We start from the raw sequence: 14,844 nt of genomic DNA, 5'->3' as shown, positions 1-14,844 counted from the left end.
AGCCTTAGTCACGTGCGCCCGTACGGGAGGGGGGGGGCGACCCATACTGGGCTGTCCGGGTCCGTGGAGGGTCATAAGAGAGGAGCGGCTGCCCCTTCCAGAGACCATAGGGTTTGTTTTGCATTTCCCCCGTGGCCCCAACGGAACATCTTAAGGGCCGTTGTTAGAATGGAGCGTACCGTATCGTCAAGTTACCCGCACCTGTGACGTACTGGTGATGCAGTCGTACGGCGCCTCTACCTTATTAGTAAGGTGAGCCTTCTGTGAGCCCTGTCACGTGCATGAGCGCGTGAATGTCAGATGTGCGGGGTGTGCATGTGACAGGTAAGTGCCCGTATGATGTCCACTATTGGGCTACTTGTACAGTTTGCAGCCGGATATGGGGGGGTTGTGCATCACTGAGAAGTCTACAACCTTGATATTTTGAGGGTGTCCCGTACAGGTTGGACTATTTTACACCTGTATCCACTCGTAAGAGCAATTGGGAATAAAGGCGCGAGGCTCATCCAGTGGTACTGACAAAAAAGAATTATTGTTTTACCTCAGAAAGTGTTTGTTAGATGACACACTTTTAAAGCCTGAAAGAATTTCCCAAAGCATCACCAAAATGTTTTCCAAGACAATTAAACAACTTGCACAAATAATGACAAAAACGGATTGATGGAAAAATGTCGAGGACAAAACTTTTTTTTTGCAAATAAACACAAATTTGGTGCACAAAGTTTACTCTTTTTTTCCCCTCACACTGTCAGAAAAACAAATCTAGAAAAAAAGACAAAATTTCCCACTGATAGCTAAGAAATTGAAGCTGAGGGGAATAATATTGATACATTTATTATGATTCAACAGAATCAGATATGATTTAGCTCAATAGTAGAGATGCAGTATGATGTTTTTTTGGATTTGTGTTAATAAAGATGATCAAACTTTCTGATGGGTGTAGCATTGGACTGGAGTGAAGTGAACCAGGAAGTGTGTGTGCTGTGGAGGAGCAGACCTCTTTGTTCTGCTGCGTCTGCTGCCACCTCCACCGGCGCTTCAGGGCCTCCCTCTCAGAGCCGTGGTCCATCAGCGCGTACAGGGACTTCCGCAGCATCAGGTCGCGGTCGTGGAAGCCCCACATCCCTGCAGCGCCAACAAAAAGCTTGTTTACTGGCTGGAAAGGATCTTTGACGGACAGGAGCAGCACACAGCCTTTCACCAACAGCCGAGGCGGATGAAGTGTGAAGCTGCAAGGCTGAAAGGGGGCGGGGTCAAAGACACGTGGGACCCACCGAGGGAGGCGGCGTGCAGCAGACAGTTCCCGTCTCCGCTGGTCGCCAGCGGCAGCAGGCTCTGGCAGTTTGGAACCACCTTTGTCCACCAGTTCAGGCGTCCTGCAGGAACAGCAGCACAATGTCAGTGTTGAAGGGCGGGCCAGAACCGACCCTTTTGGGTTTTTTAACCCAACAATCAGGATCCTAAGAGTGGCAAACTTCACAGAGAAAATGAATATTGAAAAAAATTCTAAAAACATACATCCCTAAAATAATCATTTCATTTTAATTATCTACATTTATTATAATAATTCCAACAATAAATGATCATAAAACATCCATGATTCAGGTGAATCTCTAGTTTTCGGTTTTTCCATCATAAGCTCCGCCTCCGCCCCGGCTGTAAGGATCCTTAAACTCCTCCTGAAGGTTGTTTACATCGTGCTCTGGCACGTGCGCTGGCTGATCCAATAACCAGCGAGTGGCTCTGTGAGTTTAGCTCACCTCTACCCCACTACCACCGCCGCCGCCGCCGCCACGCACAAAGTCAGCTGGTACAAAGCAGCACATCACACGATGTGTATGCAAAATCTAAAAGGATGCTCAGGCCTCCTACAACACGTTCAGAGGGAAAGAGTCACAGAAGTAAACGCTCAAGATTTGAAGTTTCTGCAGTAACTAGTGGGCAGTGACTGAGAACTGGACTGAGTAATCCCTCCCCCCTGGCGTTACAAACAGGAAGTAGCACATCCCAATGCGGTTTGAGGAGAACAGCAACATGAAACTCGTTTTTTTTTCAAGGGAAAGACCGACATTGAGGGAGATCAAAGCATTCACCCTAATCCTGAACCGTGGAAGGTCAGCGTTGAAAAGATGAATAATGTTTTGTTTTAAACATGCGTGCACAAACCGGCGTGCTCCAGCGCCACCATCATGGACTGCTCGATCAGGTCCCTCTCGATGAAGCTCCGGAAGTCGTCCCGGTACACAGTGAGGTCCGGTAGCTGGAACGTGCACAGAGGAGTGTCCAGCAGAGGCTCGTTGCTGGTGCCGCCAGGGTTGGAGACGTGGGAGCGCGCCAGGGAAACGATGGTGGAGCTGGCGTGGGAAATTCCCCTGGACAGGCGCTTCTCTGAAGCTGCGGCGCCACCAGAGCAGAAGACAGCAGAACATCACTCAGAAATGTTGACATTTCTTTGAATGTGAAGTGGATCATTGTTAATATGAATCCTCCGGCTCTCACCTTGCACCACCTCATCTTGGCGGTGGAGTAATGGTCGCCCGACTCGGGCCATGTCCTTCTCCGGCGGCTGATACGTCTGCTCCTCTGGGATGGAGTAGGTGAGGTTTCCGGCATGCACCTGTCGCAGCTGCTCAAAGTCGCTGAGAGCAGCAGTGAAGTCCCAGTTCTTCCCTACAGGGACGAGAGGATAAACTCTCACCGCTCGGCTGAAAACCAGGATTCCTGTGCAGGAGCACGCAGCGGGCCGCCCCGACCCGATACTTCCCTTTACGTGGGTAGTGCTGCTGCACTGCACCGCATTTGTCAGCCCATATTTTTATCTGCAAGTTGTGCTGCTGCCGCTGCTGCTAGGCAACAGGAACCCTGCTGACTCCGGCTATACCTTCCTGTGTCCATACTTGGTAAGCTAACGGTCACGTGACAGAAGCAGGACGGGGCTGCTGTGAACTCTGCAGTTCTACATCTCCTCTTGGTTCAGCAGTAAATGGGTCAAAACAAATCTAAGAAACTTTGAGAGAATAAAACCCCTCCTGCAATAATCTTCATGGTATGCTGTGTTTTGGCTCAATGCTCAGAAACTTACCCTCAAGCAGGTCTCTGGCCAGTCCGGGCTCAGCTCCAGTAGAACGCACAAAGTCGGACAGGACTGCGTCCATGTCCAAGGTCATGTGATCATGAATTCACAGGTTGGGGGCTTGCATCTGGGCGTAAAAAAACAATCAGGAACACTGGTCTCCTCCAAAGGACGACGAGGCGAGCGGAGAACGCAGGGCAGTCCTGGAGCGAGAGCTACTCTGCCGGCCACACCTGAGACCAGAACACAAGGAGGTTAGGCCGGAGCGGGAGAACTCAGCGGCCGGCCAACATCGGCATCAAACACTTCAGGACGGAGTTGCAGAGGCACCAGCCGAGGCTGAATTTAAACCAGACACCTTTAACACACATGATCCAAAACGTCTACTATGTCACACAAACGTCCCCTTTGATTCATTCATTCTGTCCCGGACTGCAAGGATCCGCTTGTTTTCACGATTCTTCTTTCATTGGCTCACTCTGAACAAAACGGCAAGACACAATATGAGCATATGAGGAATGTGGGTGTGGTTAACCAAAAAAAATTAAAACCTCAGTTGCCAACCCTAACCCTTCTTCTACAAATCACACAACGTCGCCATGAGGGGGACCAAGCCGGGGCTTATCGTGCCGGTCCCGAGTCCAAATAAAGTGGACGAGCTGCTCAGCTTTGAATCAGCAAAATGCTTCGCCGCTGCGCTGGATTGTGACACATCCATGTGGAAACCACAAGTGAGTCATCCGACAGAAATGTGCTGCACACAAACACGACCAAAGTCAACTTTCACTCTCTGTCCATGACATTTGAAGGTGAGATCTTCGTTTGCAGCTGAAGGCGCTTCTGCGTTTGGGCCTAAAAGACTGAGCGCTGCGTCATTTGACGACTAAAATCAATGGCGACATCATCAAGACCCAGAGAAAGAGAGCGTCAGGAAAAAAGGATGCTGAGGACAATCGATGCAGGGGGGGTGGGGGGGGGGCAGCCAGCAGGCCCAGAGCTTCTTCACACAAACACACAACCCTCTCTGCCGCAGAACACAGCAGACGAGCACAAAACCCCTGAACTTCAGAAGAAAACATTCGTTTCAAGACATGAATCAAGTGTTGTGATTCTTTTCTATTCCAGGAAAACAGAAATGTCAGCAGAGAATCTTAAAAATGTCAAACAGGATTTTCGCTAAAGGGTTGTGTGTATAATCATGTGTGTATATAAGCATGTGCGGAAGTTACTGCGGTAAGAAAGATCCAACAGAACCAGACTTTTAAGTTCTAGTGTTTCAGAGTTCAGGGGGTTCTTGATTCAGGTTTTTTTTTTAGATCTACTTAAAGTCCTTGTGGCTCCGGCACAGACCGGCATTTCTGCAGAACTTCCTGCTCTGACTCAGTGCACCTTTCTTCCCGATGCAGCTGATGAGTCACGCCTTCACCCTTCTTGCACCTTGCTGTTACCCTCCCTCCCTCCCTCCTCCGTCACTTTCTTCATTAAAAGCCACACAGGCATGCAGGGGAGGAACCGTGCTTCCGTTTCTTCTGCGCTGCTGAGGTTTTCTCCAAGGTTCGGCTGCTCGCCGAGCGCTCTCCCAACATTCCTGCAGATGTCCACTGATCCCACACCCACAGAAGAATGTGACCAACAACCCTGAGCGCAGGCAGATCAGACATGCAGGTGAAACGGTCAGTTCAAAATGTTAAGGCCGTTGGCTGCTTTGCAGCATGGACCTGAAAGACAGACTCTCTAAGCACAGATGTACAAATAAACAAACAAATGTTAATGTGTATGAGAAAAAAGTCCTTTTCAAATCATTAAAATGGCCTTCAAGAATAGTCTAAAAGCATCAAAAATGGCATTTCAATGTTCTGTTTCAGCAGTTTTCTTGCAATGTCAACTACTGCAACAGCAGGGAAAACACCACCAGAAGACGGGGGTCTGTATCTCTGGCCTGAATTTCTTTGACATTTCAGCAGGTCTCCTTTCCCTCTTTTTTTGGAGGTTCTGTGTCATTCTAGAAGAAAGTCCACCAACAGAGAAGCTGGACCAATAATAGACAGAGTTGAATTTTCAGAAGATCTGAACCCAAACGTTCATTCATCACTTAAAACAGAAAAAACAGAAGTCAAAATAGAAGGTTACGGTAATTTCCGGACTATAGAGCGCACCTCATTATAAGCTGCACCCATTACATTTTTAAAGGATAAAACATTTTGTACATACATAAGCCGCATGTGCCCACATTGAAACATGTGTTCTAGAATGAGGATGTGTATGTGCTGAAACCCCATGTGTAAAAAAGAGGGGGGAGCGTGTGCAGCAGAAGTGTGTTGGGTGAGCGTTCATGTTTGATCAGGGCTCCAGACTAACTTTTTTCACTAGGAGCACAGTGGCCCCTAACTGAAAATTTTAGGGGCACAACCAGAAAATTTAGGGGCGCATACCGTAAATTAACATGCTAACCAAATCTACTAATTTCCACTGTATTACTAATAAATACTTTAATAATAGATGCAGAAATTACAATGTGCTGTTTCAAATTCAGTGTCACATTTTATTCTGCACTTTTGAAGATGCAACAAGAAGGTAAACTGACATCACCATCGCTGTCATGACAGTACAAATAAGTAAAGAAAACGGATGGAAATTTATCTTTGTGACACCAAATAGGTGCAGCCAAGATGCACAATAAGCGTGTTTGAGATCACCCAGGTGAACTCAACGCTGCGCAGATCACCTGGTGTGTGACATATATTTTTGTTTTTGCTCCAACATCAACTGTCAATCATCACAAAAATATCACGAGAAAGGGGTGGGAGCAAGGGGCAAACCTACCCGGACACGGCTGGAAACTGAACTGACTGAAAGCTGCCCTACAGACTACAAAACAATGCATTATGGGACATGTGTCCTGATGGTTTTTGTAGTGGAGTGATTAATTAAAATAATTTAAAATACCAATTCATTAAAAAAGGCTACATACATCACAAAACATTAAAATAATGATAAAATATATAATAACACAGATCATACTAAGGGGGAGAAGAATATTAAAACTAAATTGAATGTTAAGGACAACTCCAATTTCCTGTTCTCCTTCAGTCTTGCTGCAGATTCGCTTTCATCTCACAGCCCCCCCGCCTGGTCTCCCCAACGATCCAGGCGAGGTGCCGGTTCATCTCAAACACGTCTATCGTTGCATTTTCCCCACATATTTTCAGTGTGTCTAAAACTAATGTTGTTTTTGCTCGAGCGTGTTTAAAGTTCAAGCCACGTTAGCTGTCAGCATGTAGGTGTGGGACATTTATTCTCCTCAGCTGACCCGACTCCCGCGGGAGCGGTGTGCTGCCGTAACAGCCGTGCATAACCGTTTGATGCACCGCCGTAACCAAAACCTAAACCTTCCTCCGGTTCTGTGCGGCCCAGAGAAAAGTTCAGCACGGACTGCATGTATTTAGAAAATTACGAGCGAATAAATACGTTCTAAAGGAAAGTAAGGAACTCCTTAATGTGGTCCGGGGAGGGGGCTGTCAGGTGTCCTGCTTTCAAGCCCGGTCATTGTCACGCCCCCCAAGAGTCATATACCCCACTGTGATTGGTTGGTCAGCTCCGCGCACGACAATGAAAAAGTGTCATTCATACAAACTGGCGGGCTGCAGTAACATTAAACCTTCATATTAAGGCGGGGACCGCAAAATATCATCTTGGGGGCCGCAAATAGCCTGCGGGCCGCAAGTTTGAGACCCCTGCTGTACACTCTGGCACTGGTACACTAGCCGCAGGTCGGAAGAACGAATCAATAGTTCTTTTACCCATAGTTCAGACGCACATATCAGGTTGTGATATTTGTCTCCGTTTCCTTCCCACAGATGTTTACGCGCGCTCGATTATCTCTAGGCCCCTCCCCCTCCACGCATTTAGCCACTCACAGTGGCTTTCCCTTTCTTCTCACACGCAGTGGCCGCCTCACAGACAGGTATCACGCGAGTGTGTACGTGCTTGCGTTTCATGAGTATGTGCGCGAGTGTGTGTGCCTGCGTCCATGTGGGCTTGCGTCTCATTGATTATTTCATTGATCATTGACGTGCCCCTTCCACGTTTAATGTATAAAAAATACGTAGGGTGGGGGAGGCAAATTTACTGGTAGCACATGTGCGACTGGATGTAAAATTCAGTCGCACACTCTCAAATTTTGGTCGCAAAATGCTACCAATTGCTCGCAGTCTGGAGCCCTGGATATACAGAGTGAAGGGGAACTGTAATAAAAGAAGGTTTCCCCCAGAAGAACAGTGAATGATTCTTTATTAACCCGCTCTGGAGGCTCTGAGGGTCCCAACGGGGAAGTGAACCCTGAAGGAAGATCCGCCTTCGGCGGAGAGGATCTCCCCTGCATTTTCTGACCACCATCAGAAAGAAATCGCAGAAAAGGTTCAACACATGAAATATTTACAAAGAAAGACGGTACACAGAAAGAGTTTTCTAAGTTTCAATAATATACCTGAGCTTTTCTTTCCAAACTAGGGGTCTTCTGGGGGAAACCTTTTATTACTGTTCTCCTTCATTCCGTAACACCAAACATGAACACACACACACACACACCCCCAGAGCTCTCACGCACTCTCGCGCTCTTTCCTCTTACGCACGCAGCGCGCTGACACACAAACACACACACACTCATTCTACAACACCTATGTAGTTAGTTCATTAGTTATATAGGTAGTTGTTACTGTTATTTGTTAATAAAGAATAGTGCGTCGTGATCATTACTTGTACCGGTTTTCATTTGCGACTTATACGCCGGGAGATTTTGTGTTTTGGAGGACACCGCAACTCCTGCTGCTTCATCACCATGGTGAACAAAAATCCCACACCGTCACAGCTCTATTCTATACAGTGCCTGTGATGCGGCAGTAACACGGCAGCAATATGGTAGTAAGAGCACTAACAGGGCTGGTCAACATGGTCACTGAGAGCAGCAGTAACTTATAGGCGCTTCTGCGCGGCACTCGCATCCTGTGCACTGTAACTATCGAAGTCTTCCTCCTCAGTGTCAGATTTGAAACGCGTCAGATATTCCTGCCGCACACTCTCTCAGTCTCTCCTTCGTTGTCGCTGTCAGTGTCACTCTGAGGTAAATTCTCTCCTGAGCTTGCACTGTCCTCTCCCTATCTCCCTATCCCTCAGCGGACCGGCTTTTCCAAACCCGTTGGTGATGGTGGATTTCTATCACACTGCTTTTAACTTGAAAGCTGCGTCACATGCATTTCTTCTTGCATTTTCCATGATGAGGGTCTGTTCGTGTTATTCATTCACAAAGCAGGAATTTACATTAAACTTGCGTCTTCCTCGACACATAAACCGTATTCCCCCCGTCTCACTCTTGCCCTTTCTGCTCGAGCGCCACTAGAGGCCGATAGAAAAAATGCATTAAAATAAAGAAAAAAAATGCATAAATTAGCCACACCATTGAATGCGGCTAATTCAACAGGGTTGAAAGCGTGCGACAAAAGTAGCGGCTTCTAACTGACTCACTGTTGAAGCCGCAGACCTGTGGAACCCTTCAGGTGTTTCTCCCATGAAAAAGTGATGACGGTGTCCATCAATACAAAGAAAACAAGAGGCAGCGAAGGCCAATGGCAGCGAGGGAGAAGTAAAGGACTGAATGTACCAACAGGCCAACAAAGGCTGGCCTGTGGTCTCTGCCCGAGCTCACTCGTCCAATCACGTTTCATGACTTCATCCAAACATATGAGCCAATATTTCACCGTAACATAAAGGTTTCATTTGTTGTTAGTATTTATTTGTGTTTCTGTTTTTGAAAACAAAATAAAAACCACGTGATTAGCACTGACCGGGACATTTTTCATCATAATAAGCTCCATATTTACCCAGCAGACACCTAAAAGTTAAAGTTAAAGGGTTTAAAGTCCCTTTATGTGACACACAGTGAGCGGTGACACAGCCGCACTCGGGAACCATTTGGTGGTTTAACCCCCCAATCCAACCCCTTAATGCTGACTGTCAAGCAAGCATCAGGTCCCATTTTTAGAGTCTTTGTATATGATACCTATCGTCATGTATATGATACCTATAGGTATGACTCAGCCTGGATTTGAACTCACGACCTTCCAGTCACAGGGTGGACACTCTACCACAAGGCCACTGAGCATGTTGACCGTCATCAGATCCGTGGGGAGCGCCTGCAGTTCCCTTGAGGCACACATGGCTACCTGAAGGGTCGTCATGTAAACGGAACGTACCATTGTCTCTGCCTGCACAATACATCCAAAAACATTGCAAAATCAGCTTGTGTAATACGTGTCTCGCGAAAGACACGGCCAAACCATGATTAATGGTAACCTTGGCTTAAATGCTCACACGCATAAATCTATAAAACATGTCTGTGTCTGACCTCCTTCACCCTTGCTAAGCCATAAGTGTTGTATAAGTGTTCGCCAAAACCTGTCTCCCGCCACATGCGCGTAGAAAAAAAGTGTGCAGGAATATTTTCTCTCTACGGGGTAAATGAGCGGTCTGCGACCTTGTCATTTCCTGCAGGTCACCTGCGTGCCCCGTACAGGTTTGCCCATTTTTCACGGGCAGACGGCCCGTATCCAGGACAATTGGGACTACTTTGTGAACTCTGCTTCTTTTGATTTGTGCTTTGACTGTTCTGTTTCTGTTGGCTTCAACTCTTGAGTTCAACACATGTAGTGCTATTGGTCTTTTTTGGTCTGTCTGCACTCAAAGTAGAGAAAACCACACCAGAGTCCATCTGCAAGTGAACGAAGGTGCTTGTTCTTAAAGCGGACCAGGAATCACCAGTTTGATCTGCACTACAGCTTGGGTCTACGTCCCAATTTACACTCTACTCCCCGACTAACCTCCAAAAGACTATATAGAGCAGGGTTATCCAGTGCCCTGGATTTTAATGCATTTTGGGCACATGCTGTCTACCTCTCTTTGTTTAACTGCCAAATATAACATCAGCCATTTGCAAAAGTAAAATCCTAATAAATATGAACATCTAACATTATGTTGAGGACGATTTGAAAAAGCTATTTTTTTTTCAAATGACAAGCCAATCAAACACAATGCATTGTGGGTCTATATCAATCTAGTGAGCATCAATGTACTTTTATTTTTGCAGAGACTCCTGGGAAATTTCCAGGGCCCTGCATTTTGGAATTGTAGATCCAGATACCCCGATAAAATGGTTACCGGCGTGTGTAGTGCACAAACCGGGGAGTAGTGAGTGAATTTGGATCCTTGTGAGCTTTTAAAAATCACCAAAACTTGTTTCGCTGATGGGAAATGGAGCCCAGTGTAAATCAAACCTGTAAGGTCGGAACAAATTCTGCATCTCATCCATCTAAAGGCAGCATAGATTTAACAAATGTAAAAGAATCGCAGAGTCTCAGATCTTCTGGCAATTCCTGTACCTTTCTGTTCTGCTTCTAAAACAAAGACGGGCTCTAAAAAAAATAAACACACAAAAAATCCGTCAGGAGGGATTTTCTAATCCTGCTATGCACAATAAGTGTATGCCAGAGCCAGGCAGCCAACCATGACAGCTGCAGGGAAAAGTATGTTTGTAAGAAGCCCAGAAACCAAACGCAGCCTGTTTGCTGCAGCATTGCAGTATATCTGTGCCTTTAAGTGCATCCCATGTTGTTGCACACTCTCCCATATATGGTCTCCCTTCTTTCAGTCTCTAGGATGAACACAATCAAATCAGAAAGCTGGAAATGAGTGCAGGAATAGTCCGTTATTCATGTTGAATCTCAAAGATTCTCCGAAAATGATGCTCATTCTTACAAAACCGTTTGATACAAAAGGTGCAACTGCATCTTTTTTTTAATCCAACCTTTGCCACAAGATAAAGAGCTGTGGTGTGGATAGAACAGAAGGCTTTTGGTTCTGATGTTCTTTCAAATCAAGGCAGCTGAGCATCTGAAACCCTGTTTTTCCTCTCAGAGTTGGGAACATTCGGCCAGGAACAAAGCGAGCAGAGACATTTTACACAGAAATGACTCTTTGTGGATTACTGGCTAACATTAACATCAGCGCTGCCACCACGGGCCGGGCAGCGATTTGTATCTGCCACGGCTGAGCTTTTGTCTGGCAGGAACGCTTATGTAACAGGAGCTGCTGACAACACGTGGGTGCTGATCTGAGAAGGCCTGGATCACAGAGGGAGACGACGGGGGGGTCACCACAGACCCATGCAGCAACCTTCAGCGGGCTAGGAGGGTCACTTCCCTGCCTGTTTGCTGTGCTGGCCTTCACAGTCTGCATGGATGATCATGGAGGCTTTGCTCCTCACACACACACTACTCATGTAGAAAGATGTAAACACAGAGCACATTTAAATAAAAATAAATAAATAAAAACGTAGAAACTTATTGACAGCTCCTGAAATGTATTGTAAAAACAATCTTATGGCAGCTTGCCAGCTTGCTTAAAACTTGCTCTGCAGAAACCCGTTTCTCCAAATACCAGAACCTAAAGATAAAGAGAGTCAAACAATCTCTAAACATAACCAAAGAGAAACAATAACCCATAAAAAAACAGCCTGGCAAAAAAAAAAACAGCCCGTCAAGGCTCAGGTTTTTAAAGACAAACTTTCTTCTGGTTATTTATCGCCGTGGTCCTTCAGGATTGATAGAAAATTCCATCCATTTGTCCCTGAATGTTTGTTTAAGCACAAATCATCTCCCTTTTTTTTTTTAAATGTTGTAAACAAGACTGGTTTATTCAGACACACTTTCTTATTTAGCATCTACCTACAGAGGTGGTTGCTTCTTCTGGTTCATTGAAATCCAGATCATGAGTAAAGTTCTCAGCTGAAGGGTTTTCTCTACATGCTGGTTAGACACAGGCAGCACTTCTGTGATACTCCATCCAGAAATCTGAGGAACATCAGCCCGTCTGGCTCCAATATTCACGTGAAACATAAATACACTTCTTCTGAACAAAGTGTTCCACAAGAAAACCAATTCCTTCCATTATTATGACCCAGGCAGGGTTTTCTCCGCAGTCTGAGCAAAGACTTTACCAAATGAGGACAACCGAGTGGTGCAGTTTTCCTTCAGCGGTCCAGGTTTGATGAAAACCATATCTATTAATGAGTCAGTTCTATTTTAGCTCCATCCCATAAACCTTTCCTGTGATCTCAGTTGATGTGGCACACCCTCTCCACATTGCAAAGCCCTATGAGTAATGAGATTAAGGGCATCAAAACATGGTCCGGCTACACGGCGAGTTGGGAGTTGTAACAGAGGTGATAAGTGTGAGTTATGGGCTCCATGCTTAGCGAGGACAGATGGCGGTTCGGGTTCAGAAACTTAAACCTTTCAGCTTCATCTCAATGGATGAAGACTGCTATCCGAAAGACTCCATTAGAGCATAAAGACTGTGGGGTGGTCAGAAAGGCTTATTCTTGGACCACTGTGAACTTCCTGTTCCGGCATCCAGTGTTTCCTGTCTCTTATCTTAAAACATGTTCAGACCATTGACTGCATAAGAGAATTGGAGTGAGTGAATGTGACATCACCCACAGAAAACGGTTTATTTCCAGCTCCAATCAAACAAAGTCTATTTGGTTGCCATTTATTCCATACACCATGCTGGACCCAGACGCTGTCAGTAAGCAGTCAATGGTCCCGTTCAGTTTGAGTCAACATTTCTACGGCAACCACTCTCGCCAAACCGGGGGGGAACTTATTGGAAGGCCACACCCCTACCACTTGAAAGTGGGCTCGGGAGAATATGTCAATCAAACGTTTCAGACATTCAACACGAGACAACTGATTGGTCAGTTTTCATTCATCATTCATTCATTCATCTTCTTCCGTTTTTTCCCTTTCGGGGTCACGGGGCTGCCGGAGCCTATCCCGGCCACTTGTGGGCGAAGGCAGGGGACACCCTGGACAGGTCACCAGTCTGTCGCAGGGTAGAATGTCCACAAACACACACCCATTCACTCTCACACTCACACCTAGGGACAATTTAGAGTTGCCAATTAACCTATGAAGCATGTTTTTGGACGGTGGGAGGAAGCCGGAGACACCGGAGACAACCCACGCATGCACGGGGAGAACATGCAAACTCCACACAGAAAGGTCCCCCGTTGATGTAGTTTTTCATGTCCCCCAGCCGGGACTTGAACCGGAGGCCTTCTTGCTGTGAGGCAAGAGCGCTAACCACTGCGCCACCGTGCAGCCTGGTCAGTTTTTTACTTGAATAACTTGCACTACAGAAAAAATATGGTGAAAACAAAGAGGATGTCGAAAGCATGTTAAAAAAAGGTAACAGAGCAAGAACGGTTCTCCTGACCAATAGAATGACTGAGTACCAGCTGTTTATTTCTCTATAGAAGTCTTTGGGATTGTGGCTTCTTGGAGCCAGCGGGTATTGAGATGCCACGAGGGAGGGGCCACTTAATCCAGTTCTCATATACAGTCAATGTTTCAGACCGACCTCCTTTTGAACCACATGCAGAAAAATGACGCATACTAGTGGATGCTTTGCTGTTGTTTTGAATGACCGTACAGACTATGTGAAAGCAGCATTTCAAATCAGAATCAAGAAGACTCTCAAATTAAACAATCATTTTAGAAAAGGTTCCAAAAACATAAAACAGCTTTTAAAATCAGAGTATAAAACTCATGAGTGGGCTGACAGATGGCCTGACTGACGTCTTTCCCTCCTGTATCATACTGCTGTTTCACTGCAATAATGTTACAGTTTGCTTGCACAAAGACTCCAAAGTATTACTAGCCTTCAAGGACAGATAGAAAAGACGCACCAGGAGAAAAAAGTCCAACAAGTTTAGCTGCCACTCAATACAACTTTTTCTCAACAAATCCACTTCAACTTCAAATTCTTTAGATTGTGTTGATAATAAATGTTTTCATGCCATCCAACAGGAAGTTGAGTCATGGAATTTGGAGCTAAAGTCTTCTCTACTTGAAACATTGTGTGACTCCTCCAAATAGGTTCATTCGATCTTCAAAACCAACATGTCTTTAACTCGTTTTAAACTGATCTTCAGAACAAACGTGCTACTGCTTAAATGTGTCAAGTTCTCCGTGTAACTTTTGAAGAAGATCAAAGGCAAAATGGACAAAGTCCTAATAAAATCACCAAGCCGCCAAGTATGGTCAGTAAAAAGCATTTACTGTATAACAGAACTGGACTGAGCAAATGTGACTGTAGTTCTCTATAGAAGTCTATGGGATTTTGGCTTGTTGGGACCAGCGGGTACTTCCTGTTTGGAACGCCAGGGGGGCAAGGTTCGCTCAGTCCTGTTCTCTTATACAGTCAATGGTAAAAACACAAAGGACTTTCGTTCCTCTAAAGAAGGGCAAGTTGGTTCCAAACAATCTAAGCAAAACACTTGTGGAGGAAATAAGGGGAGGAAGGCAAACAGAGATGTGGTGAGAGGACTGTCCGCGGTCTGTCTTTATCTGCAGAGTGCAGCAATCAGGCTTCTGACTGAGCCTTCCAGCCTCCACGGTTACATAACAGGAGCTGCAGCTGGAAGGAGGGTGATCGATGTCTGCTGGAGGAACGGGGGAAATCCAGGACTTTCACTGACGTTCCTCACAACGTAGAACCTAGAACCGCTGATCACGGTTTCATAACATGCCCTGTTGAAGACAAATGCAAGGAAAAGCAACAGAAACTTTCTTACCTCACAATAATATACAGTTACAACTATATTGACAAATAAACAGAGTGGATGAATCCTATATTACCGATATTGATCATCAAGAAAA

At 45.8% G+C, this 14,844-nt stretch overlaps 1 protein-coding gene across 1 annotated transcript in view; it reads right to left on the bottom strand.

Moving 5' to 3' along the window:
• The window catches only part of otud7b (OTU deubiquitinase 7B), a 34,107-nt gene that overhangs the window by 8,428 nt on the left and 10,835 nt on the right, over nt 1–14,844 (bottom strand). The window contains exons 2-6 of the mRNA XM_023964106.2: nt 3,083–3,306; nt 2,500–2,670; nt 2,167–2,394; nt 1,275–1,376; nt 998–1,125 (exon numbers count right to left, since the gene is read on the bottom strand). Coding sequence (XP_023819874.1) covers nt 998–1,125; nt 1,275–1,376; nt 2,167–2,394; nt 2,500–2,670; nt 3,083–3,167 — 714 coding nt within the window. The 5' untranslated portion in view covers nt 3,168–3,306. The remainder of the gene's footprint in view (nt 1–997; nt 1,126–1,274; nt 1,377–2,166; nt 2,395–2,499; nt 2,671–3,082; nt 3,307–14,844) is intronic.

The sequence above is a fragment of the Oryzias latipes genome, chromosome 16, assembly GCF_053564925.1.
Source record: "Oryzias latipes strain Hd-rR chromosome 16, Olatipes_Hd-rR_3.1".
In the NCBI taxonomy this organism is placed as follows: Eukaryota; Metazoa; Chordata; class Actinopteri; order Beloniformes; family Adrianichthyidae; genus Oryzias; species Oryzias latipes.
The sequence above is the reverse complement of the archived record's forward strand: the minus strand, read 5'-3'. Positions and strand labels throughout refer to the sequence as shown.